Source organism: Coturnix japonica, chromosome 17, assembly GCF_054131305.1.
Source record: "Coturnix japonica strain WE chromosome 17, WE-NBRP24, whole genome shotgun sequence".
Taxonomy (NCBI): domain Eukaryota; kingdom Metazoa; phylum Chordata; class Aves; order Galliformes; family Phasianidae; genus Coturnix; species Coturnix japonica.
This window is the reverse complement of record NC_140679.1, coordinates 15894340-15922273: the sequence shown is the minus strand read 5'-3', so window position 1 is coordinate 15922273 and position 27934 is coordinate 15894340. Positions and strand designations below refer to the sequence as shown.

At 56.4% G+C, this 27934-nt stretch overlaps 8 protein-coding genes across 27 annotated transcripts; 6 read left to right on the top strand and 2 right to left on the bottom strand.

Annotated features, from left to right (window-relative positions):
• Positions 1-31: 31 nt before the first annotated feature.
• Positions 32-6680, top strand: TXLNA (taxilin alpha). 2 transcript variants are annotated; one of them, XM_015883299.3, is made up of 11 exons: positions 32-228; positions 593-737; positions 1540-1878; positions 2365-2456; positions 2805-2975; positions 3353-3547; positions 3739-3858; positions 4145-4219; positions 4743-4835; positions 5244-5339; positions 5480-6680. In XM_015883299.3, the coding sequence occupies exons 2-11, from the start codon at positions 629-631 to the stop codon at positions 5828-5830; spliced, it is 1641 nt and encodes a 546-aa protein (XP_015738785.1). In that variant the 5' UTR covers positions 32-228; positions 593-628; the 3' UTR covers positions 5831-6680. The 2 variants fall into 2 exon arrangements, with proteins under 2 accessions (XP_015738785.1, XP_015738784.1); XM_015883298.3 differs by having other exon boundaries at positions 32-242.
• A 1729-nt stretch (positions 6681-8409) lies between these two features.
• CCDC28B (coiled-coil domain containing 28B) lies at positions 8410-10221 on the top strand. The gene is made up of 6 exons (XM_015883313.3): positions 8410-8470; positions 8966-9139; positions 9231-9379; positions 9453-9607; positions 9699-9721; positions 9835-10221. Exons 2-6 carry the CDS (start codon positions 9000-9002, stop codon positions 9884-9886), a joined length of 519 nt encoding a protein of 172 aa, XP_015738799.1. The 5' UTR covers positions 8410-8470; positions 8966-8999; the 3' UTR covers positions 9887-10221.
• Positions 10059-12582, top strand: IQCC (IQ motif containing C). Of its 3 annotated transcripts, none has more exons than XM_015883305.3 (5): positions 10059-10161; positions 10290-10433; positions 10729-11068; positions 11258-11376; positions 11621-12582. In XM_015883305.3, the coding sequence occupies exons 1-5, from the start codon at positions 10090-10092 to the stop codon at positions 11660-11662; spliced, it is 717 nt and encodes a 238-aa protein (XP_015738791.2). In that variant the 5' UTR covers positions 10059-10089; the 3' UTR covers positions 11663-12582. The 3 variants fall into 3 exon arrangements, with proteins under 3 accessions (XP_015738791.2, XP_015738790.2, XP_085374667.1); XM_015883304.3 differs by having other exon boundaries at positions 10726-11068; XM_085518541.1 differs by lacking the exons at positions 11258-11376; positions 11621-12582 and having other exon boundaries at positions 10705-10867.
• DCDC2B (doublecortin domain containing 2B) lies at positions 12168-15240 on the top strand. 10 transcript variants are annotated; one of them, XR_014935340.1, is made up of 6 exons: positions 12168-12445; positions 13316-13373; positions 13533-13825; positions 14205-14336; positions 14633-14764; positions 15056-15240. XR_014935340.1 is itself a non-coding variant. In XM_015883309.2 (6 exons), exons 1-6 carry the CDS (start codon positions 12168-12170, stop codon positions 15135-15137), a joined length of 753 nt encoding a protein of 250 aa, XP_015738795.1. In that variant the 3' UTR covers positions 15138-15240. The 10 variants fall into 10 exon arrangements, 7 of the variants coding, with proteins under 7 accessions (XP_015738795.1, XP_015738794.1, XP_015738796.1 ...); XM_015883309.2 differs by having other exon boundaries at positions 13755-13825; XM_015883308.2 differs by having other exon boundaries at positions 13755-13825; positions 14624-14764.
• On the bottom strand, positions 15241-17093 carry TMEM234 (transmembrane protein 234). The gene is made up of 5 exons (XM_015883316.3): positions 17066-17093; positions 16776-16927; positions 16425-16491; positions 16046-16138; positions 15241-15600 (listed from the first exon to the last, which is right to left on the bottom strand). Exons 1-5 carry the CDS (start codon positions 17076-17078, stop codon positions 15539-15541), a joined length of 387 nt encoding a protein of 128 aa, XP_015738802.1. The 5' UTR covers positions 17079-17093; the 3' UTR covers positions 15241-15538.
• A 24-nt stretch (positions 17094-17117) lies between these two features.
• EIF3I (eukaryotic translation initiation factor 3 subunit I) lies at positions 17118-20653 on the top strand. The gene is made up of 11 exons (XM_015883303.3): positions 17118-17155; positions 17319-17411; positions 17538-17625; positions 17878-17943; positions 18253-18402; positions 18507-18634; positions 18913-19023; positions 19301-19390; positions 19646-19719; positions 19878-19970; positions 20265-20653. The coding sequence occupies exons 1-11, from the start codon at positions 17153-17155 to the stop codon at positions 20344-20346; spliced, it is 978 nt and encodes a 325-aa protein (XP_015738789.1). The 5' UTR covers positions 17118-17152; the 3' UTR covers positions 20347-20653.
• Positions 20654-21323: 670 nt separating this feature from the next.
• Positions 21324-25606, bottom strand: LOC107323858 (myotubularin-related protein 9-like). 7 transcript variants are annotated; one of them, XM_015883292.3, is made up of 13 exons: positions 25349-25548; positions 24768-24967; positions 24457-24660; positions 24245-24304; positions 23889-23997; positions 23552-23677; positions 23242-23415; positions 22945-23162; positions 22692-22853; positions 22470-22611; positions 22172-22392; positions 21868-22019; positions 21324-21734 (listed from the first exon to the last, which is right to left on the bottom strand). In XM_015883292.3, exons 3-13 carry the CDS (start codon positions 24651-24653, stop codon positions 21571-21573), a joined length of 1725 nt encoding a protein of 574 aa, XP_015738778.1. In that variant the 5' UTR covers positions 24654-24660; positions 24768-24967; positions 25349-25548; the 3' UTR covers positions 21324-21570. The 7 variants fall into 7 exon arrangements, with proteins under 7 accessions (XP_015738778.1, XP_085374644.1, XP_015738779.1 ...); XM_085518518.1 differs by having other exon boundaries at positions 24768-24923; positions 25349-25466; XM_015883293.3 differs by lacking the exon at positions 24245-24304 and having other exon boundaries at positions 25349-25606.
• Positions 25607-25744: 138 nt separating this feature from the next.
• FAM167B (family with sequence similarity 167 member B) lies at positions 25745-27008 on the top strand. Of its 2 annotated transcripts, none has more exons than XM_015883312.3 (2): positions 25745-26123; positions 26515-27008. In XM_015883312.3, the coding sequence occupies exons 1-2, from the start codon at positions 25842-25844 to the stop codon at positions 26773-26775; spliced, it is 543 nt and encodes a 180-aa protein (XP_015738798.1). In that variant the 5' UTR covers positions 25745-25841; the 3' UTR covers positions 26776-27008. The 2 variants fall into 2 exon arrangements, with proteins under 2 accessions (XP_015738798.1, XP_015738797.1); XM_015883311.3 differs by having other exon boundaries at positions 26512-27008.
• The last annotated feature ends 926 nt before the right edge of the window (positions 27009-27934 follow it).

Genomic DNA, 27934 nt, shown 5'->3' with positions numbered 1-27934 from the left:
CCCCGCGGCTGCTCGGCGCTGATTGGTCGGCGGAGCGGGGCGGCGCCTGCGCGATGAGCGCACGCTGCGAGGCCCGGCCCGGAACCGCTTCCTTCAGTGCGGGACCGGCGGGGGGAGCGGGCGTTGCTGGGCGCTGCTGGGCGCTGCCCGCCGGTACAACGGGGCTCTGCCGCCTCAACCGGCACCGACCGCACCGGGAGGAGCGGCCGCTACGTCACAGCGCTGCCGGTGACGTCACGGGGGTACGGGCGTGACGTCACGGCGGGAGGAAGGGAGGTGTTGATGACGTCACGGGGGTCACGTGGGATGGCGGGAGCGGACGGGGGCTCCGGTCGGACCGGGGGGATCCGGGGATACCGGGCTGTATGGGGATACAGGGCTATAAGGGGATACCGGGATATGTGCGGGGATACCGGGCTGTGTGGGGCTGATACCGGGCTCCATGGGATCCGGTGCCGCGCGGCTCCTCGATGCCGTCCCCGTGGCGCAGCGCTGGGTCGCGGCGGGTCCCGGTTCCCGGTTCGGTCCCGGTTCGGTCCCGGTTCCCGTCCGCTCCCTCCATTCCCCGCTCCAGCTGCGGTTTCCGTTCCAGCGGTTCTCCCGGTGCTGAGCGCGGAGCGGTGCCGCCATGAAGAACCAGAGCGGAGACGGCAAAGCGGCCCCGCGACCCGCGGCCAAAACCGGCGGCGATCCGGGGGACGAGGCGGAACCGGCAGAGCCCAGCGCGGCCATGGAAGGTGCGGGCAGCGCCGCGTCCCGGTATTGGGTACGGGGCGGCCCGTTCTGTCCGGTCCGTTCTGTGCGACTCGTAGCGTTGATCCCAGCAGCACAGAGTCCCTGAGCGATCGGTTCCTTTAGTGCTGCTCTGTGACATTGAGACAGGAATGGGTGGTCAGCTCACAGCAGGTTCAATTAACCTTGCCCTGCGTTTTAGTAACTGTGGAACGTAGGAGATGCACAGCAATGCAGTGAGTTCAATAGCTGATGCTGTACAGCTCTGCTTGGGAGGAGTTGTGGATGTAGAGAAGTGCTGAGGGGCTGCTGGGATGGGATGGATTGTGCTGGGATGGGGATGGGATGGGATGGGGATGGGATGGGATGGGATGGGATGGGATGGGATGTGGGTCTGAGCCGCTACAGCTGCTCGTATATGTGAGCAAAGAGGCAAACTCAGCTTATAGATCTATTGTTGTGCAAAAAAGGCTCTGGGGATATTAGCAGGCTGCTGCTCCGAGGGAAGGCTCACACACAACCTGCTTTGGTTAGAGGATGGTGGGAGGGGGCAGTTCTTGCTCCTGACAGATGTCAGGGTCTCGGTCATGCTCTCGTGATCAAAAGAGGCTGTTAGGAATGCACCTCCATTGTCAGGGCAGCTGGCTGGAGGCACAGCCTGAACAAAGCAGTTTGTGTGCTGGGAGTTCAGCCCGCCCTGGTGCACTGAGGTGCTCGGGGAAACCTTCCCCTTGCTGTGTGTGCGTGGAGAGCAGAGAACAGGCGGCGTGGGGAAGCATCACGCCTTTGTGCTTGTATCTCCGACAGCTCCCCTTGCACAGGACGACACAAAGTCCTCCCGGGCTGCCGTGCAGGATGTCTCTGAGGAGCTGAGCAGGCAGCTTGAGGACATCTTGAACACGTACTGCGTGGATGCCAGCCAGGAGGGTCCGGGTGAGGACGGTGGGCAGAGTGAGCCCGTGGAGCCAGAGGAAGTGGAGAAGTGCCTCAGTGAGTCCCCGAGGAACGGAGATCAGGAGTCAGGCAGCCCCGAGATGAATGGTGAGAAGGAAGGAACGAAGGGGACCGAAGAGTTTCGACCTGGAGACGAGTGTGGAGAGCGGGATCAGAAGAAGGCTCAGGAAAAGAAGAAAGCCAAGGGCCTCGGTAAGGGGTTTCCTGCTGTGGTTGTGCTGCCAGCCTGAGAACTTTGGTGCAGATGTGGATTTTATACTGCACTAAGTGCTGTTAGAGAAATGAATACCTTAGGTACGTGTTTGGAAATAGTACAGCATCTTATTCTTGTGGTATGGGAGGAAACGTTGAGTGTTGCAAAGACACTCATCAGTCCTGAGTGCTGCTGCAGCCTCTGAATTGTGCAGGTTTCCCCTCTGCTGCACACAGCGTTGTCTAGTTGGCCCCTTGGTGGTTCCCTACTCTGATAACCACGTTTCTCCTCAGCTGCTTCAATTGTTCACTGCTGTATGTGGTGAAATCTGGGGGACAAACCCCCAAATAGGCACTGGAGATGGGAACTCTGGGCCAGGGTGGTCACAGGTGTGAGACCTGGTTTCTGTCTCCTGTCCTTGCCTTTATAAGCCACAACTCCATGTACGTGACGTCACCTTTCTGTTTAATTCTGTCTCACTGCAGGCAAAGAAATCACTTTGTTGATGCAGACCCTGAACACCCTGAGCACGCCAGAGGAGAAACTGGCAGCACTGTGCAAGAAATACGCTGAGCTGGTGAGTCCTCGTTTCTTCATTCCAGGCTCTGGGGCAGTGGGAGGACGCTGCTGCAGTGAGCACTGGGACAGCACTCAGAGCTCTGCTCTGTTTAAGCATTGAGTGCTTGGAGGTCCTGAAGGAATGTGCACTTCTCACCAATTCCAGTAGGATGTTAATTCAGGAAGGAGAAAGGCTGTGTGTGGGAGACCTTGGGTTCTGTATTCATCTGACTGTGCTTTTTATTATAAAGCTCCTGTCCTTTCAGAGTAGACAGAACACCTATTTGATCCCTGTGTACCCTTATATGGGCACAGCATTGCCCTGGTCTGTTTTGCTGCATCTCTGCCCTCTGCTCTCCTACCCTAGCTGGAAGAACACCGAAACTCCCAGAAACAGATGAAGATTTTGCAGAAGAAGCAGACACAGTTGGTGCAAGAGAAGGACCACCTGCAGAGTGAGCACAGCAAGGCCATCCTGGCCCGCAGCAAGCTGGAGAGCCTGTGCCGTGAGCTCCAGAGACACAACCGTACCCTCAAGGCGAGTGTCTCCTGGGATTGCTGCAGGAGCTGCTTCCTCCCAAACCCTTAGGTCACCTGCTGCAGGGCTGATTTTAAGGAGTGGTCGCCCGCAGTCTGATGTCCAGTGCAGGATTTCAGTTGTGCTGTTAATCTGTTATCTTGCAAGGGACAGCAGGGGAGGGAGCTGACCCTTGTGATTTTATTTTGAAGGAAGTGATCATTTGTGGGCTTGCTCAGCTCTTGGAGTGAAGGAGCTGCCATGCAATGGCCTGCAGAGCCTTCCTGATTGATACCAGCAGCAGTGGGAAGTTGGGTGGGTTCAGATCATCACGGCCCAGGGAGGTTTGTTCATCTGCCTGATGTGATGCCACGTTGCTGTCTGCCCTTCTAATACAGGAGGAGGGTGTCCAGCGAGCACGAGAGGAAGAGGAGAAACGGAAGGAGGTGACATCCCACTTCCAGGTGACACTGAATGACATCCAGCTGCAGATGGAGCAGCACAACGAGAGGAACTCCAAGCTGCGCCAGGAGAACATGGAGCTGGCAGAGCGGCTCAAGAAGCTCATTGAGCAGTACGAGCTGCGGGAGGAGGTGAGTCGGGCCTGGCATGGCCTGCTGTGGTGCACCCATTCTGCCCTGTGGAGAATGTTTCCAGGGCAGAAACTGCTGCTGGAGGGGAGAGAGAGCCCTTGGGATTTGAGGTCATTCCTTGGGATCTGTGCCACGTGGGTAGCAGGGCCCTGACCTCGCATGTCAGTGACTGGTGGCATTTCCTTTGGCAGCACATTGATAAGGTGTTCAAACACAAGGACCTGCAGCAGCAGCTCGTGGATGCCAAGCTCCAGCAGGCACAGGAAATGCTGAAGGAGGCAGAGGAGAGGCATCAACGGGAAAAGGACTTTGTAAGTCTTAGTGATTCTCTGCTGGTTATAAGCACTGAGCTGTTTGCCCTGTTTCTTTGTGGAGGTTGGGTTCCTGAGTGCAGTGCCCTTAAGAGATCAGGCCATCCCAGCTGTGTATGCAGCAGTGACCATTCTCCCAGCTGCTTCAGAATCAAGGCTGGAGCCCTGTGCTGTTGGTGGTGTTTCTCCCAGCCCCCTGCTGACTCCAGGCCAAGCACCAGCAGCATATGGCATATTGAGAGCTTTCCCTGGCAGCAGTGAGGTAACTGCTTTTGCTCTTCCCTAGCTGCTGAAGGAAGCTGTGGAATCACAGAGGATGTGTGAGCTGATGAAGCAGCAGGAGACTCATCTCAAGCAGCAGGTGAGTTACCTGCTCTGTGTGTGCTCAGCCTGGTCATTCATTTTTTCCCTTCCTCCTTCAGCAGGGAATAACCTGTGTTTCCTTAATTAGAAAAACACAGAGGCAGGATTGCTCTTAAGTATGATAACTGTGTGCCTGCATGAAGCACAGTGTGAGATGAAACCTCCTCCAGTCTCCTTGTGCAAGGAAGGAGCTCTGGTTTTACCAGCATGTTTCCCAGTGCTCAGAGCAGTTGTGTGATCACACTTTGCTGAATCAGACCCAGCAAGTGCTTCGTGCCAAGGCCAGGAGATGTTTGGAGAACACATTGCTCTCTAAGGGTGTTTCCCTAAGAAAGAAGAAATATCATTCCACAATCTGCAGTACCCAGTGCTGGCAAAGCAGCCTCATGCTGCAAGTTTGTTAGTCATAAAGTCCGGTCACAAGATGACTAGCTCATTTCTTGGCTAACATCTCCCTGCTCCTGGGAAAGGCCATCAGGAGGTGCCATGGTGACGAGCTGTAACCCCGTCTCTCCCTACAGCTGGCTCTCTACACAGAGAAGTTTGAAGAATTCCAGAACACCCTTTCCAAAAGCAGTGAAGTGTTCACAACATTTAAGCAGGAGATGGAGAAGGTAGGTATTGTTGTCACTGCCTGCAGTGTGTGCATGGGCCAGCGGGCTGGGTACTGCCTTTCTCCTCACTTGTACTGTGAGGTAAGCAGCAGCTGTATTGTTTTGCTGAGTTTTGCTGGCATTAAAATCAGGCACAAACTGATTGCTGATAAAAGGTGGATGCTGGACTCGTGGGGTGATGGCTGTACCCCTAATGGATCAGAAAAAGCAGTGCTACCACGATCTCCTGGGTTACTGTTGGTGGTTCCCACTGATGCAGCTGGCTGCAGGAGGGCAAGGAGACATTTCCCAGGACAGCAGGATCTTGCTGTCTGCCCTGGGAAAGCAGCTGTCTGTTTAAGTATACACAAGATGTACCTGACTGCATTATTCTGGCTTATTTGTTCCTTTTTTACCATGGTTCTGCAGATGACAAAGAAAATTAAGAAGCTGGAGAAGGAGACCACAATGTACCGTTCTCGCTGGGAGAGCAGCAACAAGGCTCTCTTGGAAATGGCTGAAGAGGTGAGGAGGCTGTGGCCGTTCTGTGCTGATGTGGGCAACTGAGTGGTCTTTCCACTTGAGCTTCCCTTCAAAGTTTCATCTCTTTTCCCTTCTGCCTTTATCCCCAGTGGGGTAGGTCTGAACTGCTTCTCTATTTACAGAAAACCCTTCGAGATAAAGAGCTAGAGGGGCTTCAGGTGAAAATCCAGCGCCTGGAGAAACTGTGCCGAGCCCTGCAAACAGAGCGCAACGACCTCAACAAGAAGGTGCAGGACCTGTGTGCACATGTGCCCCGGGCAGACGTGGACCTGACAGAGCCTCTGAAGGACCCATCCCGGGAGGGCTCCGAGGCAGCAGCCGGAGGTGCCCCAGCAGAGCAGCGTCTGGCTGAGGATTGCCTTCACTTGGGAAAGCCGACACACAGCACAGATCCTGAGGAAAGCCTTGGAGAACTGAGCATAGGAGCCCTGGGGCAGAGTGGGACTGAGGAAGGCACTCAGGGCGCTGACTGAGCCTGCTGTGTGGTAGGCAGAAGTTGGGTAAGGGAGGGTAGCATGAATGTTTCCAGGCTCCATCTGAAGCCCCTCTCCTGGTCCTTGGACAGGTGCAAGAGGACGGCCCTCCTTGGGCTATGACATTTCCTAGCTTAGGTTTTTGGAGGGTTTTTTAAATTTTATATATATATATATACACATATAGATGATGTGTGTGTGTATATATATATGATATATAAAATACGTGCAGGGCAACATACACTTTATATATGAATATATATGAAACCTAGAATGACCCACCTCCCTGCGTGTGCGTGAATAACTAATATATGGAGACTCAACTGATTGTCCCTTTCACTGAAAGACCTTGTCATCGGCCAGCTGCGACTCCCCCAAGATGTAGTGCAGCACAGGAAAGCAAGGGCACGGATCAGCCCAAACCCTCCGGCTTGTGGCACCGGGACAGCGGGACACGTCACTTCCTCCACCTGCACGGTGATGCTCTGACATTGAGTGAGAGCAAAAGAGCTGAGCAAGGGAGAACGTACGCATTTCCCAGCGCTGGATTCTCCTGCCCTGAGCTGCATCAGGCAGGAGGTAGCTCCTGGATTGCTGTTGCTTTCTCACGCTCTGGCTGGCAGCTCTCTCTGGAGCAAAGCAGTCCAGTTCCCCTCTTGTATGGGTTTTGTGTACTGAATGGGGACAGAAAAGCAGAGAAACTGGGGACACCTGATTTGCCCAGGCCTCCTGCAGGGCCTTTGCTCTTCCTAGAACCTGCCAATGTTTCAATAGCCTTATGATTCACAGTTGCCTCTTTGCTATACGCACATGTGCACAAGTATATTAAACAGTTAATCCAAAGGTCTAATTCCGGAGTGTTTTGCACAAGCACGTGTGAGTAGTTGTGCACGGGGATAGGGACGTCCTTGTGACTCCTCTGCCCTGCCTCAGGGCCATCCCTTGGTGTTGAATGGGGTGGTTTGGAGGTATTTGTGGAGCTGGGGCTCCAGGAGGATCAAACCTGTGGCTGCTCCATGACCTGCTGCCGAAGCTGAATCGCTGGGACCAGCTCAAGGATGGTGCTGTGGGCCGATTCCTTCTGCAGCATCAGACCTGCAGACAGGTTGTGCTGGTGCTGCCTGGGCCTCTCCTTTCCCTTTGCTTTTTCAGAACAGCATCTCCCAGGTGCTGGCAGTCACCAACACTGAGCTGCTGCCGCTGTGTCCGAGAGGCTCTGATGGGCCCATAAGGCAATCTGGCACAGGGCTGGGGGGATTTCTCCTGTTTCTCAAGACTTCCTTTTTTCACTACCCTTTTGGGAGACATCTACTTGCTTGAGAACCTCTTGCTGCAGCTTCTCTTTACAGCAGACTATTTTCAGCGTTGCCTTCCTTTTGCTTGAAGCTGAATCGAGTTGGCTGAGCTGTTCCCCTGCATTTGCAGACCAGTTTTGGTTTCTTTCCTGGCTGCAGCTGTTCTTGCATCTGAAGGACCTGCCATGTGAGCTGCCTGCAGGAGGCGCTTCTGCGTCCCCCTTCCTTCCATGGGGATCCCAGAGTTTGGGTCTAAGGACTGTTGAGTCCAGTACAGCTCCACAGAACCAGAGTCTTCAGCGCCCACTGGGCTGCGTTCCCTGGAGTTCTCTGGGCTGCTTCTTGCCCTGCACTGCTGGCATTGCTTCCTCCTGTACAGGTTGCATCTGACTTGAGTGGAAGCATCCTGTTGCATTGAATGTGGTGGGAGCAGAGGGCTGCAGCCCGGCACGGGATTTCTCTTTCCTGCCCTTTCAGTCAAAGAAAAATCTCTTAGGAAGTCACCAACTCCCCCACTTTTCTTTATTTCAATCTAATTTTTTTCCTGTTATGGTCCCAATGGCCTCTGTGGGGAGCTGCTGTATGTATCTTCGTGTCCAATAGAAACCCACAAACTCACTGCTGCTGTTTGTGTTATTTCTCGTTCATTAAGGATCACGTTTGGGAATGAAATTTGGGGCACTGAGTCATGGAGCGGAGAGGCTGGGGGGAACTTAAGTTGCAAAGGTGATGGCACGTCTGTGCCTACAGACAGTGGGGGAGGTTTGTGGCTGGGACACCCAGCACTGGGCAGTTTGTTGTTGCTCCCTCCCTGTGATCTGGGGGTCCCACCACGGGCACACATTGCCCCCAGCCCCGTGATCCTGAGTGCCAGAGGACTGCAGCCTTGGTCTTAAAAAAGGCAAATCCTGTGCTCACACAAGTCTGGTGATGCTGAGACTTATGGTGAACGCTGGGTGGTTTAAGGGGGTGGCAGGCAGTGACATCCCCCCATTTCTACCAGGATGTTTGCAGGGAAGGTGCCCGGGTGCAGACCCCGCTACCTACCCCAAACCCTTCCTGTGTGCCCCAGCTGTGCAGAACTGAGGGCCGGATCCTGCCTTCCCCATGTGATGCTGGTGCTGCGGTCCGGGGCCGGCTGCACGCTGTGGCCACTCCAGTGGGCAACGTTCGGCACTGCAAGGCAGCGTCCGGCAGCGTCCGTCCAGCAGGGGCCAGAGCTGCGCTGAGGCCGGAGGAAGGTCCCTTCCCCTTTAAATGCAAATCACAGCCCGAGGGCTCCGCGAACACCGCTGGTCCAGCGGTCCTGGGGACGCAGCCGGGTGGCACTGAAGCTGGAGCACAGGTCAGTGTCTGCGTGCTGCTGTGGTGCGGGGCCAGAGCCCGCAGACAAACGGGCTCCCGCAGCACCCACCGCAAAGACCCGTCCTGCCACCGCCAAGGGCCCAGTGGGCAGAGGAGCTCAGTGGGGGGGGCTGAAATACACTGGGGAGGGTTTAAGGGTGTCGGGTCCCTCCTGTAGTCTCTGCCCTGGCTCTGGGTTATGTATCAGGAGTCCTTCCCTGCCCCGTGGGGGCTGAAATCCTCTTTTCTGCAACTCTGGGAGAAGACGCTGTAGAGTAAATCCCCAGCTGGGAGTTCCCCGGGTGTTTTTCAGACCCCAGGTTCTGCTCCGTGCCATCATGTCCCTGTGCAGGCCGGGATAACACAGCCTGAGCCTGGCTGCTGACCCCAGCGAGTGTGGGCTGAGCTGTTTGTGGCTTCCCAGCTTCCGTGAGGACCAGGAGGCCCCGAATGGGGAAGTGCAGCCAGAGCTCTGTGTCCATCCTGTCCTGCTCAGGTGCTTCCCACGCGGCTCTGGGATTCTCTCTGGGATGGAGGAGCGGAGGAAGAAGCGGAGCCCCAGGGGTCAGCCAGCACCCAGCAGGGCATCACGGCTTCTGCCCACCAGCAAGAGCACATCCTTCGCCCTGCCACTGCCCGCCCTGCCCTCACAGCACGCCAGGCCCCGGCGGTCAGTGCTGGGGTGGGGGCAGAGTACGTCCCTTGTGGCCCCTTTGAACCAGGGGGATGGTGGTGTCACATTGTCCACGTCCTCCATGCAGGGCAAGCAAGGAGAGGGTGAGGGCAGGGGCAGCACGGGGGGCCCCGCTGCAGCACAGCTTCCTCACCGAGGTGTCGGATGTGTGTGAGATGGAGGGCGGGCTGCTCGGACTGCTCAGCGACTTCCACTCGGGCAAACTGCAGGCGTTTGGTGAGGGGCCGGGAGCCGGGGGGGGCGTGGGGGGCACATCGGTGGGGGGTGACGGCTGTAGCTGTGGGTGCAGGGAAGGAATGCTCCTTCGAGCAGCTGGAGCACGTGCGTGAGATGCAGGAGAAGCTGGCGAGGCTGCACTTCGGGCTGGACGTGTGCGTGGAGGAGCTGCCGGAGGAGCAGAAGAAGGTGGTGGCTGACAGGAACCTGGACCAGCTGCTGGCACACGTGAGTGGCACCTCCCCACCAGAACATGGCCCCGGATGGGCGACATCGGCATCACTGACACTGACCCAACCTCTGCCTTTGTCTCCTGCAGCTGGAGGAGCTCAGCAGCTCCATGTATCCTGCACGGGCGGGGGGTGGTGATGGCGGTGATGGTGATGATGATGGAGGTGATGATGGCGGTGGTGCTGCAGGGCACGCTGTGTTGCTTTCCCTTGACACCAGCCCAGTCAGAAGCTGCACCTGGCGGAGACCCCCAGCCCTGAGGAGGCCGCGGCCTGACGCACCTTCGGCTGCGGGACAGGCCGGGACAGCGGATCGCCCCGTTCCCACCCTTGGGGCTCATGGCGGTGACACGGGGTCACCGAGCCGCCCCCCCCCTCAACCCGCCGCCATCTTGGTCGGCCGCACACAGTGGGGCTGTGACATCATCAGAGCGCGCCGTGACGTCATCGGGCGGCGCCCCCCCGGTTGCTCCGGACGCCATGGCGGCGGTGTCGGGTCCGCGGGACGAGGCCGAGGAGCGGCGGCTGCTCCGCGCTGTGACCCGGCTGCAGGTGGGGCCGGGCCGGGCTCCGTTAACGCCGTGCTCCATTAAAGCCGCTGCTCGCTCCGTAGTGGCTGTGCCTGTTCTTTCCCTCGGGGCCGCGCTGCTGAGCGGCTCCTCCCGCTGCTCTGCCCTCAGGCCGCTGTGCGGGGCTTCCTGCTGCGGAGGACAATGCGGGACGTGCGGGCGGAGTACGAGCAGCTGGTGCTGGACGTGGAGGGGGAGCGGGGCCGGCTGCGATGGACGGGCCGGTACCTGCGCACACCCGTGTTCCTGCCCGAGGTTCGTGCTGGGCTGAACGGGGTGAACGGGGTCGGTGTGTCCGTGTGGCAGCAGCAGCGATGGCCGCAGTCATCACCGAACACAACGGCTGCTCACACAGCCAGGACCCGCTGTGGGCTCCCCGTGCTGACACAAGGGCCTGGGACATGCAATGGTTCAGAGCAGAGTGTGCCGGGTGCTGTGACAACAGCAGGTTTCTACATAGAACAAAGCGCTGCCCCGCAGCACAGCTGCCTTCCACATCTCACTGTGCTGTTTTATGTCTGTGCAGTTTCTCACATTTGTCTCCTAGAAGCCAGTGAAGGAGAAGTGCTCAGCCCTGCAGGAGGCTGTATCAAGTCACAAGGGCAGCACAGAGAAGACACAGCAGGAGCTGGATGTTTTGAAACCGGAACGGGACTGGGGCTCCAGCAATAGCATGAAACATGTGGCCCAGCTGCAGAGTGAGAAAGAACTGAGCTCCATGGGGGAATGCAATGGAGCAAACCCCCCAAATCTAGGGGCTGTCGCAGGTAAAAGCACTGAAAAAAGGCGCAGTGTCCCAGCACAGAGCAAGGAGTGGCAGAACACCAGCAGTGTTTCATCTGTGTGGGACAGCACTGACCTGGAACCAGGCTCCCTCAATGCTTGCATGGGTAAGAGATAGCAGCCCCTGCAGGTGTGGTATTCTGCCATGTGGTTTGAATAACCAGCTGCAGGTGGTGAAGTAGGTCCTTGGAGAATCAAACCCTTGAGAATGTACTGGAGAGTTCAGAATCTCTCATTGGAGGACAGAGATATGCAATTTAAGTATTCTAGCAGTAGCTTCTTCCAATTCTTTGCAGAAATTCCACATGTGGATTTAAAGGAGCTTCCCCGAACTCGGCCTGGCCTCCAGTCCTTCAGAAATCACTTGATCATGGAGCTGCTGTGGTTGCAACAAGCTATTGACAGCCGTAAAAATGTAAGGGCTTGTCTCTGCCTCTTGGTCAGGGGGTTCCTTCTGTGATGGGGTGAGAGCCTGGGTGGTGACAGTCTGGTTTTCTCTGGGTTAAATGAAGAAGGAAAGCTGCTGTTTGCACTGGTTAAGGTGCAGTTCATGTGAATCCTATGGCCAAGTGTGATGACTTTGGCTAAACTGCAGGTGCTTTCCTGCTTCTGGGTCTCTGAGATTTAATTGTTAATATTTGAATTTCTTTCTCTTATAGTACCTGAAGCTGAAACAGAGGCTGGAGTCTCCTGACTGCTAGGAAGGCATTTCTGAGCATGTGGGATGTTTTGTACTGCTCAACAAGGAGGGTGAGCAGCATCCCTGCCACCTGCTGCAGAGGAGCTGCAGCTCCAAAGTCAAAACATGATTTCACAGACAGCAGCACCCTGGGGAACCCCAGCTCTGTGAGATGATGTCCTCCTCGTCAGATTCATGTGGCAAAAGACTTTTTTGTTTCTTTTAAATGTGAATATTTGGTCAAATCGGGGACATGCTGGCCATGGAAGTTAGCATGGGGTGAGGTTTAAAGAGCCGTGTGGTTCCTGGTTGTTCTCAGATGGCAGTATTTGCAGGTTGTTTGATGTGGCCTGGCCCACAAGTTCCTCCTGCTGCAGCCCTGGTGACGGTCAGGAGGGGCAGCAGAACACAAAGGCGGCTGGTCAGGAAGGCGTAGGCTCAGTGGGAGACCTGCTGGAGCTCTCCTCTGTGCTCTGTGTCGCTCTGCCTGCATCTCTAGTCAGTGAGGCTTGCCTCTCCCATGGGGAATGAGCTCCCGAGGCTTAGCTCTGGCTTGTCCAGCCAAGAACGTGGTGGTGTATCGCAACGGTGACCCCTTCTTCCGTGGGAGGAAGTTTGTAGTGAACCAGCGGCATTTCCTGACCTTTGAGGCATTTCTGAATGAGGTGACCAGGAGCATTCATGCACCCTTGGCTGTGAGGAATCTCTACACACCCAAGCATGGCCATCGTGTTGCTGAGCTGGCTGACCTGCAGGATGGGTGCCAGTACGTGGCTGCAGGCTTTGAAAAGTTCAAGAGGCTTGAGTGAGTAGATGGTCCCTTTTGTCTCTGGGTTTGGTAAGCAGCTCTAAGTATTCTGAGGTGTAAATGTGTGTGTGGGGGGGGGGTAAATAGATTAAAAGGATGAAATAAAAATGTAGTGAGATTAGTTCCTTTTCCTAGTGGATTTTACTGGATGTATTTCAGGTTGTTGGAAAATGCACATCTTCCTGAGAAGGTCACCGACTCAAAAGAAAAAATGCTGGGGGAGCTGTGCAGTCTCCATCTGTCTGTGTGTGATTGGTGCTGCTTTGCCTCCCAGGCACCTTGTGTGGGGTGTGGGAGGTTCTGGCTGAGTTGCCAGCCACAGTTTCCGCTCTGATAAGAACTGTTTCTTTGGTTTAGTGGAGGTTTCTTTTGTTTTCTAATCCTGTGTGAAGTAGAGCTGTTTAGGGTAGAGCTGTTTAGGTTCATCCTGAAATGCAGAGGGCTGAGAAGACTTGCATTGCATTGGTCTTGAGGGAGTGTGTGTGTTGGGGGAATTTGGCTCCCTGACCACGTATTGCATCCTGTTGAGGAGGTGGTCCGGGCTGGATTTAGCAGGAGTCGGTCCTTGTAACAGCAGTCACTCCTTGGAGTCTTGACCACTGCTTAGCTCAAAGGAATAAAATGTTCTGGATGTCTTTATTGTGGATATTTGAAATGATCTGTGCTTGACTGGGAGTTTCTTAAATAGGCTTTAATCTGAAATTGTGGAAGCTCGTGAGATGGAAGTACATGGAGGGTTTTAAACATGACCCAGATAATAAACACGCATACTGGCAATGAATCAAGACAAAGCAGTTAGTCATTTTCTCACTGCTCTGTAGTTATGGCCTAGTTGCTGCACTGTAATGTCATCTCTTGTTCTCATAGCTATTTAAATCATGGAAGGAAGGAGCTCCGTGGGACAAGCAAGAGCAATGGTGTGCAGGTGAGTGTGAGCTGGGTGTGGGCAGGCAAGAACACAGACTGAGCTAGGAGGTACAGCTGAGAGCTGGCACTGATAGAACAGAAGTTGAGATTTAAGAGTGTCCAGCATGACACAGAAAATGACACAGCAATCGGTAGGGTGATGTGTGAAACGATGCAGGGGCTGCTTAACAGTGAAGGGAAGGAGATGCTCGGAGGTTCTGGAATGCACTGAAGTATGTGAAGAACCTCCCCAGGCCTTCATGTTGCTGACAACAAACCCCACCTAGCAGCAGCAGCGAGCTGAAGGCAGGGTGGGCACCTCCTGGTGGAGAAAATGGAGCAGCTCTGGGAAGCTTTGTGCCAGAGCTGTCTGTTTTTTGTGCACTGAACTTGTCTCTAGACCTGTGCTGTACCCCCCTGGAAGCCAAACACTGCAGTGCGACAGCAGAAGCCCACCCACCTTACAATACAGTAAGTGCCTCAGTGCTTTCTCCTGGGAAGGTATTTGGGAACATTTTGGAAGTTGAAGTAGGGAATTTCTGTGTGAGATCCTGAGAATCATAGAATCTTTAAGGTTGGAAAAGACTTCTAAGATCATCTGGTCCAACCATCTACCTACCACTAGAGCTATTTGTGGTAAATACTGTGTGAACATTTGCCTTTTTTCCTCTCTCTTCCACCACCATCAGAGGAAACTGAACAGAACTGCCTGTGGCTCAGTTACAGATTTCAAGGTGTCTGGTGACACTGCAAAGCTGCCAGGGGAGGAGAGTTGATGACTTCACAATGGTTAATAAAACATCTCTGCCCACACTGTCTCATGGCACGCTCTGGATTTTTTCTGCTGTAGTGTTTTTCGAAATGGGGATTTGCTGAGCCCTCCTTTCCAACTGATCATCTCCAAGGGCACTTTATGGCAGTGGGACACACTCCTGGCTCTGCTGACAGAGAAGGCTGATCTGTGCAGCGGGGCTGTTAACAGGTGTGTATCTGGACAAGGCATTGCTGGGTCTTCTTTCATTATGCCCAGGAACACAGGCAGTACTTACTAGTGAGGAGGACCAAAAGTTTAGCTGCTTTTAGCATATTTTGACAATTTCATTTGTTTTTCAGTTTTCCCATCTTTAAATGAATGATAACACCAACATCCTTAGCTCTTCTCTTGGTCTCATTTGCTTTGCACTTGTTTTCTTCCACACTGAGGGGTTGTTCTCTGTCTTGTGACTTTCCCTTGTATTGCTCTGAACCTTTTGCTGTCTCCTTCCCGAGGCTCTGCAGGCTGGATGGCACACTGGTGTCCAGTGGGGAGGAACTGGTGAATGGCAGCTACTATGTGGCAGTGGGAACCGAGGAGTACAAAAAGCTGCCATACATGGAGCTGCTGGTGCCCTCTGTGTGCAGGACACTCTGGTATGTAAACTATGGCTGAGAGGTTTAAAGAATCATCTCTAATAGGGACTGGAGAACACAGCAAACAATAGTTGATAGCAATTGCTTGGGCAAGTCGTTTAGCTTTCTTGCTCACAGTTCAGAAATCACCGTGCTTTCCCCTAAAGTGTATAAAGCTGAAAGTAACCACCAGGGGGAGCGTCAGAAACCAAAGCACAGGGTGTAACTGCAGGGCTCAGCATTTCAGAAAGTCGAGAGGTTGCATCGAAGCTGACTTGTAATAAATGTGTTTTTTCTTCTCGCTGCCCAAAGGAACGGAGTACAGGCAAATCACAAAGCGCTGTCTAAGGGAAAAGGGATGACAACAGTTCTGAAGATGAGGAGCACTGAATGATGTTTTCCTTGGCCGCAAAACTACTCTGAAGAGTTAAAGGGCTGTGATGGCTTTCTGTATTTCCCTCCCCCGTGTTGCTGATTAATTACAAGAGTAACAAAGATTTTTTTTTTCTGTTTCAATGATTTATTAATCAATTATTACCCCTCCAGTGCTGAACAAGGCAATTCAATCATCCCTGCCTTGAACCACCCACAGAAAAAAAAGCATCCTTAACTCAAGGCATTAAATAGGATGTCATTGCAATGTGCCTTGTTCCTCTCTGGTACTCAGGGAATTTGATCCACACTTTCAGACAGCCAGGTGTCAGAACAGCTTCCTTGAGGCAGCTGAGCCAAAAGTTTCCCCTCTTCAAACATCAGTTACCTTAGAACAGGTTTCCTCTGCTCACTGTGCCTTGGTCATGAACCAGCTACACAGAGGGTGAGTCCCAGGAGGGTGAGCAGCATCCCTGCCACAGCCCCTGCAGAGATACAGAGTTCTGTGTTGGGAACATACACAGCTCAACACAGTCAGCCCCCATCATTGCTGAATATGTGATTCAGTCAGGAAAAAAGATGGCCTAAATGGATGTGAGCCAAACTGGTACTTATTGCTACTATTCAGTTTTCAAGTTTCCTGTTATTTCCCAACTTCTTAAGCAGGATAATGTTAGTGTATGGACATTTCTCTTATGGTTAAATACATCATTAGGTGAAGGCTCAGGCCTACAAGTTCTGCTAGCTTAAAACAGCCAGTTCCAGCCAATTTAAATTCACTAGCTCTACCCCCTTACAAGTCAGTTTCACTTCCTTTTCAGCTTCCTTGCACAAACTACTGCCTAAGCAGTTACCAGAAGGGAGCACACAACATTAAAACAACAAATAGATGCAGAATACAACGTGCCAAATGTTTTAAGCGTAACTTACTTTTACCACCAATATCCTCTCCCAAAATCCTTCCAGTCACCAGCGTGACTATCAGAGCCAGGGAGTTACAGAGCGGCACTGCCAGGGACAGCTCTGAAATTGAACAATTGTAACACGGTTTGAAATGGATGCGTCCTTCATTCAAAGACATCTACTTGAATCCCCCTGTGGCACAAGTGGTAGAAGTGCCGCTCTGCTACACAGGAGGCTCGAATCCCGGGGGTTGGACTCGATGATCTCTAAGGTCCCTTCCAACCCACACCAGACTGTGATACTATGATGATGATACTTGATGTTCAGCCAGATCACCAAATGAATCAGTAATACAGCTCCTCCCCAAACCCTGATCAACCCACTGGACAAAGCAGTGAGAGCTGACCTGCAGATGCCAAGGTGAGGTAGAAGAGGAGCGATCCACATTGGTTCAGCAGGAATGGCACCATGTACTGCGGAAAGAAGACAGGTCACTGCATGGAAAAGCATTGCAATGCCTGCAGCAAGCAGTGCAAGCCTTGGATGCCATGTCTGCAGAAGGCAGGCAGGTCTGAATGTGAAATATGAGGGTTAATTTCTACAAGTGTCTAAGTTCTCCATAAGAAGAGCAGGACTGCAGGTGGGTAGATGAAATGTTATAGAGTACAAATCATTTTGCTGATAGATGGGAGGTGCTGAGTGCAGGAAGGAGCATGAAGGCCCGTCCCATACACCCCATGATTCCGGCTGTGCTCACCTTGTAGTTGCAGCCCAGGAACCTGATCTCGGCCAGCAGCTGCCGTAGGAGCCCCCGGCGCTGCACGTCCAACAGCCCCGCCGCTCCCGTCCGTAGGAACGGCCCGGTGCTGCCCCATAGAACCGACACCAGCACCAGCACGGCGGCCTGCCCTGCAGCACAACATCAGCTCAGCCCCGGGGCTGTTGGCCCGGCCGCCATCAGCCCGCAGCCCCCTCACACAGCCCACCCCGTCCCCTCAGCCCCTCCGGGATCCACCCGAGGCCCGTCCCCCAAACCCGGAAGCTCACCGGCGGCCGCCATAGCGCCCCGTGACCCGGACGTGATACTCCACGCCTCTTCTCTCTCGCTCCGGTTCCGGCAGCGCCGTGTCCGCCATGGTGAGTCGGGTTGTGGGCCGGGCCGGGCTGATGCGGGTCCCGGCTGGGTCCTGGGGTCGGCGGGGCTCCTGGGCTGATGGTGGTGGCAGCCTGAGCCCCAGCCGGGGCCTCGGCCTCGCTTGGCATAGCGTTAAATGGCGCCTTCCCTCATTGCCGCGTGCAGAAGCCGATCCTGCTGCAGGGCCACGAGCGATCCATCACACAGATCAAGTACAACCGAGAGGGAGACCTGCTGTTCACTGTGGCCAAGGATCCCGTGAGTGAACCGGGGGCACCGGGAAACCGGGCTGTGTGCGATGGGGGGGGAGGGATAAAGGTGGGTAATTAACGAGCTCAGGTAATTGGTCAGAGCGGCTCTTCAAGCCTTTTTATCTTCTTTTAGATCGTCAACGTTTGGTACTCGGTGAATGGAGAACGGCTGGGCACCTACAATGGGCACACAGGAGCCGTGTGGTGTGTGGATGCTGACTGTATCCTTTGGGTGCACAACCAGTTTGTGCTCTCGTTCCTTGCAGTGATTCAGCACGGATGGCTCCATTCAGCTGCTGTGTTTAATTGTCCCTTGTGCCATCTCTTGGTTATTTGTGCTCCTTGGGAAGTTTCCCAAGTCCTGTAATTTCTCAATGTAACGCAGCTTCTTAATCTTGTGTGTAAATACTCCCTGGGTATCTAATGATTTTTGGGGCTGCAAACGTGCTGATATCCCTTAACTGCTGACCAAGGGGACACCCGACATGTGCTCACTGGCTCTGCAGATAACAGCTGTCGGCTCTGGGACTGTGAAACAGGTAAAGGCTCTTCTCTCCCACGTGGCTGGATCTGACTCAGCTCTGTCCTGTTCTGGGATCTGTGCAACATGTGCCTGTTTGCCCCTGAAAGAGCCCAAGTCCTTTCTTGGCTGTTTGTGTATTTGCCTTATTTTCAATGGGCACTTATTCATTTTGCTCACCAAGCACATTTAGTGCTTTCCAGTCACCCAACCTGTCTGTCAGCTCTGATGCTCCTGTTCTTTCTATGACTGCACTTCTGTTTGATTGCTTTCATTAATGTTTGCAATGCAAGACCAAGTGAAGTGATGGTTTCTGCTCCGTGTTCAGGAAAGCAGCTCGCTCTGGTGAAGACCAGCTCGGCAGTGAGGACGTGTGGCTTTGACTTTGGAGGAAACATCATCATGTTTTCCACGGACAAGCAGATGGGTTATCAGTGTTTTGTGAGCTTCTTTGACCTGCGTGACCCCAGCCAAATCGGTGAGGAATCCGGGCCTGTGCCTGCAACTGGGAATAAGGGGAAGCGTTGGCTGCCAAGAGCTGGTGCCACTCAGTCTGTGTGTCTCCATCCTTCCTTCCTGCAGAGAACAACGAGCCTTACATGAAAATCCCCTGCAGCGACTCTAAAATCACTAGTGCTGTGTGGGGCCCTTTGGGAGAATTCATCATCGCAGGACACGAGAGTGGGGAGCTGAACCAGTTCAGTGCCAAGGTCAGTGTGATAAGGAGGAGCATCACCCTCAGGCAGCAACTCTTGGGAGAGGATGTTGCAACGTTCCTGTTGTGATCATGTGGCAGAATGTGGGTTTTTTTGGCTCAAACCAGTGGCCTTGAGGAAGGATAGTTAAAGTATGTGGCTTTCTTCAGCAAAGCTGAACATATATATGCCTACCTTTCTGCTGACAGCAACATCTAAAGTCGGTTTTAGCAGAGAAGTTGTTTGTACACTTTCCTTGCCAGTTCACTTAAACTGCCTCGTTTACCCTTCAGTCAGGGGAGCAGCTTTCAAACATCAAGGAGCACACCAAGCAAATCAATGATATTCAGACCTCCAGGGACATGACCATGTTCATCACTGCCTCCAAGGATAACACTGCCAAGGTGAGGCCTCCTGGGGGGACTGCGGTGCATTGCTGACATCCGCTTGCAGGACCCCTGCTCAAAGTCATGGCTGCCTCAGTGGTTTTCTCTTTGGGAATTTGAGCAGGTGTAGAGCCAAAGCTTAGTGGGAGGGCTGATATTTGGGATTCTGGAGCAATAGCTTTGACATTTGGATGCCCAGGAGTGACTTTAGAAGTAACACCTGCTCATGTGAGGACTGGCAGCTGGGGTTTGCATGAGATACTTGGACTGCCACTCTCTTCCTTTTGCATTTTAGCTATTTGACTGCACAACGCTGGAACATCTGAAGACATTCCGGACAGAGCGACCGGTGAACTCTGCTGCACTCTCCCCCATTTTTGATCACGTAAGCATGAGCCCACGCATACTAACGGTCTTAGTGCAGCTCCTGCATTGTCTCAGGCAGCTGGAAGGCACAGTGTCACCAGTTCAGCCTGAGCTAAAGAATCACTGTGGGACAGGGCCAGGGGACTTGACTGCTGTCATGGGCTGTGCTGGGTTAGTGGGAGGCTTCCCCAAGGCTGGGCTCCCTCCTACCCTGGCTGTTGTTCCACATATGGTGTAAGCAGCACTGCAGTGTTGTGACTTTCTTCCTATGCAGGTTGTGCTCGGTGGTGGGCAGGAGGCCATGGATGTGACCACGACCTCCACCAGGATTGGCAAATTTGAGGCAAGGTTGGTGCTCTTCTCTGGCAGGGCTGAGTCTGCACTTGGAGTTCTCTCCTGCTCCCAGAGCGTCTTGCTATTGGCAGCATTTGGAGAGTTACTAGAATTGCAGAGCTTCTCTGAGGAAACCCTGATGACATCCCTAACCTGCCTCTTTCTTCTCCCAGATTCTTCCACTTGGCTTTTGAAGAAGAGTTTGGCAGAGTGAAGGGTCATTTTGGTCCGATAAATAGTGTTGCTTTTCACCCTGATGGGAAGAGGTGAGAATCTCTGGGGGTCTCCAGCACGTCCCCACCAAACGTGGTCTGTTCTGATTAGGATATGGCTGGATTCACTCTGAACTGCAGTGGGGATGGAGCCTGCTCCTTCCTGAATTCTGCCATTCCACCCCTTTTGCCCCCCATCACACTGGATGTGGGGAGTCACTGATGCCCAGTTGTGCATGTTGGCTGTTGTTTTTATTAGCTTTTGGATTCCATCTCTTACTAGTTTAAATCTGTACATGGTGAGTTCCTGACAAGATTGGTGACTGTCTTGTCTTTTCTCCCATGCAGTTACAGCAGTGGTGGTGAAGATGGCTACGTTCGCATCCATTATTTTGATCCCCAGTACTTTGAGTTTGAGTTTGAAGCTTAAAGGAGGATGAATTATCTTCTTTCCTCTTCCAATCCATTGCTCAATCCATTTGCTCCAGCAAAGAACTGTTGTAAGGCCTGAAGTTAACCTGCTCCACAGGAGGCAGCAGGAAGCAGCACCAAACTCAGGGGTTGTATGAAGGTGGGAATCTGGAAACCCAACCAGCTCAAAATGGCACGAGTGGCCTGAAAGGAGTTGGCTGCCTGCCTGCCCCTGTGGGTGCAACTTCCTGACCTGCTGGACATATTTATATATCAGTGGAGCAAAAAAACATCAAGAAATAAATAGAAATCTTTTCTGAACGCAACGAGAAGTGCCTCTGTTCTTTTGCTCTGGGACAAAATTAACATGGCTGTTTTGCTTCCCCTGCTCTGTTGGCAGCAGACAGCAGTGCTGGTGCTCCCTGTGCCTCTGTCCTCAAGCACACATTAACTCCTTCCCGGTGCTGAGGTGCAGCTGTTGAAGCGCAGACTTAGCAGTGAAAACTGGATGTGCAAACAGCCTGGAAATGCAGTTGCCAGTCATTGTTTTCCAGATGACACGCGCCCAGTTCAAGTGCTTTGTTTATTGGCTGGACTGACCCTGAGCCAACTTTCCTCATGGAACAGTTATTTCCTGCACTAGGAGGGTTGTGTTGCAAATCCTCATCCTTCCAGACCCCATCCCTCTGTCTTGCTGGCTGGAGGGGTGGTTTCTATCTCTTTCCTTCCTTGAAACTGGGTTCAAGGGCAGATCTCCCAGGCTGGTTTCCAGCTTGGAGCAACTGATGTAACACAACCTGCAGCCAGTGTGCAGTGATATGGAGAGGCTGGTGTGAGCTTAGCGTGTTCTGCTAACTGTACATTGGGCACAGGGCAGGGCCCACGAGCCAGGTACACTGCAGCAAGAGCTGCTGGGTCCAGGTATGAGCTGCTGAAATCTTACTGGAGAGCAGAGCAGGATCAGCCCAGCTCTGGCCAGAGAACACACATGGAAAGTAGGAGCAAACAGAGAGACCACTTTACTGGGATGTGCTCAGGCTGCGTGGCTGACAGGGAGCTCAGTTGAGTCTGGCCCCCATTCCCAGGGCTGTCCCTACAGTTCTGGCCCTTGCAGGCTCCTCTGGGCCCTGCAGGCTGTGTGTCCTGCACAGCGATTCCTGCAGAGCTGCAGCACTGTGTTGCATTGGTGTATGAGCCCCCGGTGATGGGGATGATCTCCAGGACATGGTGCTCGTGCTGCTGCTCATCTTTCATTCTCCATCCGGGCAGTGGGGTCAGAGAGCGAGCGGTTCAGCCTGTTCTCTGTGCTCTCCTTGACAGCTGCGTTGCTGCCCTCCACCAACCGCCATATCTCTGCCCACGCCTCATCCAGGTACTGGGATGAGCGGATCCAGCGGAAGAACAAGCCTAGGGGGCAAGGGGCTGTGTCAGCTGGGCTGTGTCAGCTGGGCTGTGTGCTGCTGCAGGAGCGACAGGCAGAGCTACTGCATGCAACCCAGATGGGTTGGGAAAGCCTGAGGTTGAGTTTGAAGCACCATACCCTGCCACAGCTGGATGCTCTGGGGCTCCACCGAGGGCCAGATGACCAGTGGGTTGGGTGAGTACAGGGGGTTCAGGTACTTCTTCCTCTCCTCGGGCTGGTCCAGCCAGGCCCAGAGGGAGTGTGTGCTCTCCTTCACTTTGCACAGACACCTACAGGAGAACAGAGACATGCTTCAGTCCTGGGACTGACCCGGGATGGTGACTGATGGACCCAGGGGTCTGTGCCTGTGGATCAGGGTCTGCTCTGGGGCACAATGGCATCGCTCGTGGGGCACTGCTGTCCCCATGTCCCTGCCACTTGCCTCTCCTTCTCATTGTTGCAGAGGAAAGTGCCGTAGTCGGAGGCGTAGGCGTTGTCAAAGAGGGTGAGGAGCAGCCCCTCACTGAACTCCAGCGAGAAGGGGAACTGCCGGCTCAGCTGCCACACGCAGTCGAGGAAGAGGAGGAAGAGCGGAGCCTCCTGCTTCAGCCGTGCGTGTGAGTAGGCGGAGTGGGCACAGCGCAGATGGAAGGGATGGCCAGCCTGCAGGACCATGTGGTAGCGGTAACAGGGCTGCAGGAGACCACAGGACCCCCACCTCAGCTCCTGCTGCCCCTCACCTGGATCCACTCCCTCTCCAGCAGCCCCTGGAAGCCCTTCAGTGTGCGGCTTTCTGGCTCCAGGATCACCTGTGCCAGCGCTGTCACCAGCAGCGTGGTGTCTGTGCCCTCTGCCCCGTGCACCAGCACGCTGCTCTCCTCCCTGCAGGCACAGCCAAGGCTCAGCCAGCTGCACCCTGTGCATTGGCCTTGGGGTGAGGGGAGGGATGCGCGGCCCCCTACCTGTCCAGGCACTGTGCAGCCAGGCAGGCTGTACTGAGAGCTGCCTTCACGTGGCTCAGCCAGCGGCAGCTCTCCAGCCGGCCCAGCCAGCGGTCCATGCCCAGCGAAGCATCATTGCAGGCCTCCACCAGTTTGATGAAGCTCTCCTGCAGCGGGCGGCCACTGGGCAGGGAGGGAGGAGAAGGGAAGGCAGCGTGGTGAGGGGCTGCGGCTGTGCTGCTGGGGCTGGAGCTGAGTTCAGCACAGCACTCACCGCTCCAGCGGCCGATGCAGCCTCTTCCACTGCGGGTACGAGGATTTGGGCTCCGTGCCCCCTCCCGTCATCCGCGCCTGTTTGGCCGTCTGTGCTGAGCGCGTGTCGATGATGAAGCCCCGCTCGCCCTCGTCCAGCACCGACCCCAGCAGCATCTCATCCTCCGGGCAGCGCTTGCGGTTTGGGCCGGTCAGCGGCTGCGCGCTGCGGAGCATCACCTGCGGGAAGGGGGCTGCGGGCATCGCCTGCGGGCAGCGGGGTGGGAGGAGAGGGAAGGGGGGCGGGATGTGGACTCACGGTGCCGTTCCTGGTGTGGTAGTAGCTGAGGACGGGGAAGCGCCCGCCCTGCCGGAACCGGGCCGCCCTCCGCAGGGTCTCTTCGCTCACAGCCGCCGGCACGATGACGGCCGGAGGGTACGTGGGGCAGATGGAGAAGTCCTGGTTCACGTCGCTCAGCCGCCACTGGGTGGTCTGGGGGGAGATGTGAAGGTGGGAGGGGGGAGCGGCCTCCCCCTGCACCCCAGCCAGGAGTAAAGGACCAATCCCGTCACCCCTTCCCTCTCCTTAAGGGTGGGATGTGACACCCTCCCTCCCCCCCAAGACCAACCTGCGTGGCAATCTGCTGGAAGTGCTGCTCCATGGGCAGCAGCGGCCACCCCTCCTCCAGCCGCAGGGTCTGGGGCCGGTGGAAGAAGGGGTACATCATCATCACGGAGTCCACCGAGGAGAGGGCCTGCAGCACAGCACAGCACAGCACAGCTGGGGGAAGGCCAGGAATGTCCTCCCTGCAAACCCCATCCCCGTTCCTTCTTGCAAGACTTGGCAGCGCGGGTGCCCCATGCAAACACAGCCCGAGCAGCTGAGTGTTTACCCACGTTAATGGCAGACCCAGAGCAAACACCGTGGGCAGCCACCTGAACCCTTTGCAGCCCGGCACGGCTCACCTCGATGGAGCTGGCGATGTTCAGGCACTCCTCCATGCCCGGGATCTCCAGCTGCAGCACCTTCAGGTCCTTGCAGCGCAGTGTGATGGTGCCGGAGGAGCCGGCCAGCCTGGGGAGGGCAGCGGGGTCAGGGCAGGAGGGGCTGCACGTGCAGACAGCACGGAGCTGCCCTCTGTCCGGGGGGGCTGAGAAGGGCACAGCACTGAGCGGGGCTCCCGGTGGATCTCGGTGTGCCTGAAGCTGTGACTCCCACCAGCTCCCCTCTGAGCAGCCATAGCCATCCTCGCCCCACTGAGCTGCGTGGGGCCGGGCACTGCCGGGCAAGATGGAGGAGCTGAGAGCACCTAAAGCCAAACCTGTTGTCCCGCGGGGAGCCGCTGCTGTGGGGGGGCTGATACCAGCCTACATTCTGCACTCTGGGGCACGGAGGAGAAGAGGAGGTCAATGGCCACTGCCACAGGCCATGGGGAAGAGGAGAGAGGAGGCTCTGCGGTGCCGGGAGGGCAGCCGGGAATCACCCCCATCCAGGACGGGACAAAGAGGGGACACAGGGTGGGAAAGGACCGACCTCTTCTCCACGGCGTCCACGTTGCGGATGAGCAGCCAGAGCTCCACGGCGCTGGGCTGCCCGTCGCCGCCGGGGCAGGAGGAGAGCAGCAGGTGGTGGCTGGTGATGCACAGGGTGCCCTTCACCGCCGGCTGCCCCGCACACGACAGCAGCACACTCTCCACCGTGGCCGTTTTGATCAGCTCGGAGAACTCCATGGCGGTGCTGGAGGGAGAAAGGGGAAATCCTGAGCGGCACAGCCCGGCTGGAGCCCCCCCACCCCCCCGTCCCTCCCCGCAGTGCAGCCACCCCCGTCCCGTTCGCGTCGTCACCTAAAGCCGATGCCGCTTCCTCCCTGCTGAGCTGCGCTGGTTTCCTCCCCTCCCCGGCGCTGCTGTCACCGCAGTGGGGAAACTGAGGCAGAGACCCGCGGGGCTCGGGGGGCTGTGGGTGCAGGGACGCCGCGCCCGGTGCGGGCTGGGGGGCACCTGGGGGGGAGTTGGGCCGGCTGCAGCCTCACATCGGCTCCGTTCTGTGGGGCGGGAGGAGGAGGAGGAAGAGGGGAGAAAAAGGAGGAAGAAGGGAGGAGGAGGAGGAGGGGGCGGCTCGCACAGTGCACCCCAACCCCAATACCCACCCCCGCCCATGGATCCACGGCTCCGGGGGGTGACGGGCGGGGGGCACACAGGGGGCACGCGGGGTGCGGGGCTGAGCAGGAACGGAGCCGCTGGGGGGGGGCGGGTTAAGGTGGCCCCGCCGGTGGATGCGGGGCCGGGGAGTGAGTCAGGGGACACGGGGAGGGGTCACACCGGGGGTGCACGCGCGTTTGCAGCCCCGCAACGGGAGCAAGCGGGGCCGTGTGGGGTCAGGGGACGGCAGCGGGGGGCGAGGGGCTCCGGGCCGCCGCACCCACCTTAAGGCCCCGCAGCAGCGCACAGCTGTCCCGCAGCTGCCGGGCGCCCACGGCCCCGCACTCCGCCCCGCGGGCACGTGGAGCTGCTCGTTTCCTTCGCCCTTTTTTTAGCGGCCCCGGACGGGAAGTCGGTGTGTCACGCAGCGAGTGGAGCGGGACGGCTCAGCCCGGCACCGCGTCCCGCGACCGCCCCGCGCTTCATCCGGGAGGACACGGAGCCGCCTCCCAACCGGAGACAGCGGCGCTCAAATAGGAAAGAAAAGGGACATAAAAACAACAACAAAAAGCAACTTCTTTGCACGCCTCTGGATAAGCCGAGTTCCTGCCCGTTATAATTATCCCCAACCTTTATTGTTCCGGGGGTAGATAAATAGGCGGCACTCGGCGCAGCCGTTCCTCGTCCTGCTGGGTGCGCTGGGGTTTGGGATCTGGGAGCTGGGAGCTGCAATTGGAGATTTGGGGTCGTTTGGGGTTTGGGAGCCGGGCTGCAGCCATGGCCCTGGGCCAGGTGAACTTCTCTGAGCTGGGCGCGGAGGAACCGGCTGCAGGTGAGGAGAGCCTGGCTGGGGTCAAGGCGCTCACGGCCAAACTGAAGCTGCAGACCCGCCGCCCTTCGTACCTGGAGTGGGAGGCGCGGGTGCGGGGGCAGCCCTGGGGCAGCCCGACCCCACGGGGGGCGAAGGGGACCTCGGGGCAGCCCGGGGCTGAGCGGGACGGCAGCGTCTGTGGCTTCCCTGGTATGGAGGAGGCTCTGCAGTGGCTGAGGATGGAGCTGGTGAGTAACGCTGAGGGTGAGGGGCACGGAGGGGCGGTGCCTGACCCCACCAGGGCTGCTCCCGCTGCAGCTCACAGCTCTGCTCCCGCTCCAAGCGCGGCCGCTGCTTGTGGGGTTGTGCCCGGGGCTGCAGCTCTGCCCTCCTGCCCTGCCCAGCGCTGCGGGTTGTGGCTCTGCATTTGTCAGCCCTCCCTGCTGCTTTGTGCAGGCAGCAACAGCCTCATGGCTGCAAACCTACCTGGGCAGATCCCAGTCCCTGTGCCCAGCCTGTGCTGCACACGTGGGCTCTGTGTGTATTCCTGATTCCCCGAGGCTCTGGCACCAAGCCCTGCTGTCACAGCAGCCCTGCTGGCTCTGAGCCCCTGCCGACAGCTCCGTTCCCCCCCAGCAGGAGCTGCAGGCTGCGGACCAGCGCCTGGCACAGCAGCTGATGCGCCTGCGGGCGCAGCTGAACCGGCTGAAGGTGGAGCAGGTCTGCCACCGGCACAAGGAGATGCTGGACGACGCCACCTTCGGCCTCGAGGGCTGCGAGGAGGACTCGGATCTGCTCTGCACCATCCCCCCCAAGGCCGCCTTCCTGCTCTCCATGCCGCTCAAGCACATCGGTGTCACCCGCATGAACATCAACTCCCGGCGCTTCTCCCTCTGCTGAGTGCAGCGGGGCCCGGCGGGCACCCATGGGTGCAGCTGGGGGTTGAGAGAGGCTCATAGGTGCCCCAAAGCGCTGCAGGGACATCGGGCTCAGGGCTGAGCTCCATCTTGTTTGTGCTAATGGAGACGTGCCATCCCGTGGGGTGCTGTGTGTGGTGGGGGTCAGCGGCAGGGGAGGATGTGGGGAGCAGCACTTGGAGGAGGAATAAAAGCAGGTGATGGTGAGAAGAAGCACTTCCTGCTGTGCACAACCAGGTGCCTCCTGCAGTGCCACCAACCCCTTGGGGTGCCAGGAGGGGACCCGCTCCCAGCTCTGCCCTGTGGGCTGGTTTCCTCAATGGTTTCTGCTTTGGGATGGATCCACGCTGGGGAAAAAAGGGTCTCTGCTGTGAGGACCCCACTGCCAGCCCCTGCCCACGAACTGACTGCGATGGGTGTTGGGGCTGCGCTGCTGCAGGAAGTGCTCACTGCCAACAGCTGCGTGGGTTGTGGGGCCTGGAGGTTCTGGGGCTGTGCTCAGTGCTCGGCAGCCCCACGCTACCCCATGGCCACCCCCGGTGCTGGAGGCGCTGTGGGCTCTGCCTATGGCTGTCCTTGTTGCAGGGCTTTGCTTTTCCATTCTTAGCCCTTCCCCTGTTCACACCAAACCCTTTGCCCAAGGAGCTGCCACTCTTAGCGTGTGGCAAAACACATTTTGCAAGCACTGCCCCGGGGTGATACGGGGTGACCCAGGAAGTGGTGGGATGGTTCAAGGGACCGTTCTGGGGTACCAGGAGGAAACAGGCAGAGCTGCACGATCCCCTGAGGCAGCAGCACATGGCAGGGGCTGGCAGTGAGCCCTTGCCCAGGGGCACCCATGGTGCTGGGGAACACGCTGGGTGTGGGGCTGAGGAATGTCCCCATAAGGGTGGGTGCAGCGCTCGGTGCCCCCCGGCACAGCTTGGTGGTTCTGCCTGCCCTGCTGCAAAGCAGCTGGTGGGAACCTGCGGCTTTGCCTTTGATGGTGGAAGCCGAGACAATAGCGTTGTGGTTGCTCTGCTCAGAGCTGTCTCTGAAAACACCGGGCTGGTGGTGTGGCACAGCCTGGGCACGAGGCGTCCCCTCCGGTCTGTCCCCATTTCAGCTGTCAATGCTGCTCTTGGGGGACTGAGGTGTGGGGG

Bases quoted from the DNA above. Each gene is read 5' to 3' on its own strand.
- TXLNA (XM_015883299.3), top strand. From the start codon at position 629: ATGAAGAACCAGAGCGGAGACGGCAAAGCGGCCCCGCGACCCGCGGCC. The intron at 2,976-3,352 runs GCGAGTGTCTCC...CTTCTAATACAG, and splicing joins GACACAACCGTACCCTCAAG to GAGGAGGGTGTCCAGCGAGC. The intron at 4,220-4,742 runs GTGAGTTACCTG...CTCTCCCTACAG, and splicing joins AGACTCATCTCAAGCAGCAG to CTGGCTCTCTACACAGAGAA.
- CCDC28B (XM_015883313.3), top strand. From the start codon at position 9,000: ATGGAGGAGCGGAGGAAGAAGCGGAGCCCCAGGGGTCAGCCAGCACCC. The intron at 9,380-9,452 runs GTGAGGGGCCGG...CTGTGGGTGCAG, and splicing joins GGGCAAACTGCAGGCGTTTG to GGAAGGAATGCTCCTTCGAG. The intron at 9,722-9,834 runs GTATCCTGCACG...ACACCAGCCCAG, and splicing joins GAGGAGCTCAGCAGCTCCAT to TCAGAAGCTGCACCTGGCGG.
- IQCC (XM_015883304.3), top strand. From the start codon at position 10,090: ATGGCGGCGGTGTCGGGTCCGCGGGACGAGGCCGAGGAGCGGCGGCTG. The intron at 10,162-10,289 runs GTGGGGCCGGGC...CTCTGCCCTCAG, and splicing joins GCGCTGTGACCCGGCTGCAG to GCCGCTGTGCGGGGCTTCCT. The intron at 11,377-11,620 runs GTAAGGGCTTGT...TTTCTCTTATAG, and splicing joins CTATTGACAGCCGTAAAAAT to TACCTGAAGCTGAAACAGAG.
- DCDC2B (XM_015883308.2), top strand. From the start codon at position 12,168: ATGAGCTCCCGAGGCTTAGCTCTGGCTTGTCCAGCCAAGAACGTGGTG. The intron at 13,826-14,204 runs GTAAGTGCCTCA...TTTCTGCTGTAG, and splicing joins CCCACCCACCTTACAATACA to TGTTTTTCGAAATGGGGATT. The intron at 14,337-14,623 runs GTGTGTATCTGG...CTCCTTCCCGAG, and splicing joins TGCAGCGGGGCTGTTAACAG to GCTCTGCAGGCTGGATGGCA.
- TMEM234 (XM_015883316.3), bottom strand. The intron at 16,139-16,424 runs GTCAGCTCTCAC...GTTCAATTTCAG, and splicing joins CCTCACCTTGGCATCTGCAG to AGCTGTCCCTGGCAGTGCCG. The intron at 15,601-16,045 runs GTAAGTTACGCT...GTATCTCTGCAG, and splicing joins AGAGGATATTGGTGGTAAAA to GGGCTGTGGCAGGGATGCTG.
- EIF3I (XM_015883303.3), top strand. The intron at 17,944-18,252 runs GTAAAGGCTCTT...CTCCGTGTTCAG, and splicing joins GCTCTGGGACTGTGAAACAG to GAAAGCAGCTCGCTCTGGTG. The intron at 18,403-18,506 runs GTGAGGAATCCG...TCCTTCCTGCAG, and splicing joins GCGTGACCCCAGCCAAATCG to AGAACAACGAGCCTTACATG.
- LOC107323858 (XM_015883292.3), bottom strand. From the start codon at position 24,653: ATGGAGTTCTCCGAGCTGATCAAAACGGCCACGGTGGAGAGTGTGCTG. The intron at 24,305-24,456 runs GTCGGTCCTTTC...TCCGTGCCCCAG, and splicing joins GTGGACGCCGTGGAGAAGAG to AGTGCAGAATGTAGGCTGGT. The intron at 22,854-22,944 runs GTGAGTGCTGTG...CTCCCTGCCCAG, and splicing joins CTGCATCGGCCGCTGGAGCG to TGGCCGCCCGCTGCAGGAGA.
- FAM167B (XM_015883311.3), top strand. From the start codon at position 25,842: ATGGCCCTGGGCCAGGTGAACTTCTCTGAGCTGGGCGCGGAGGAACCG. The intron at 26,124-26,511 runs GTGAGTAACGCT...GTTCCCCCCCAG, and splicing joins AGTGGCTGAGGATGGAGCTG to CAGGAGCTGCAGGCTGCGGA.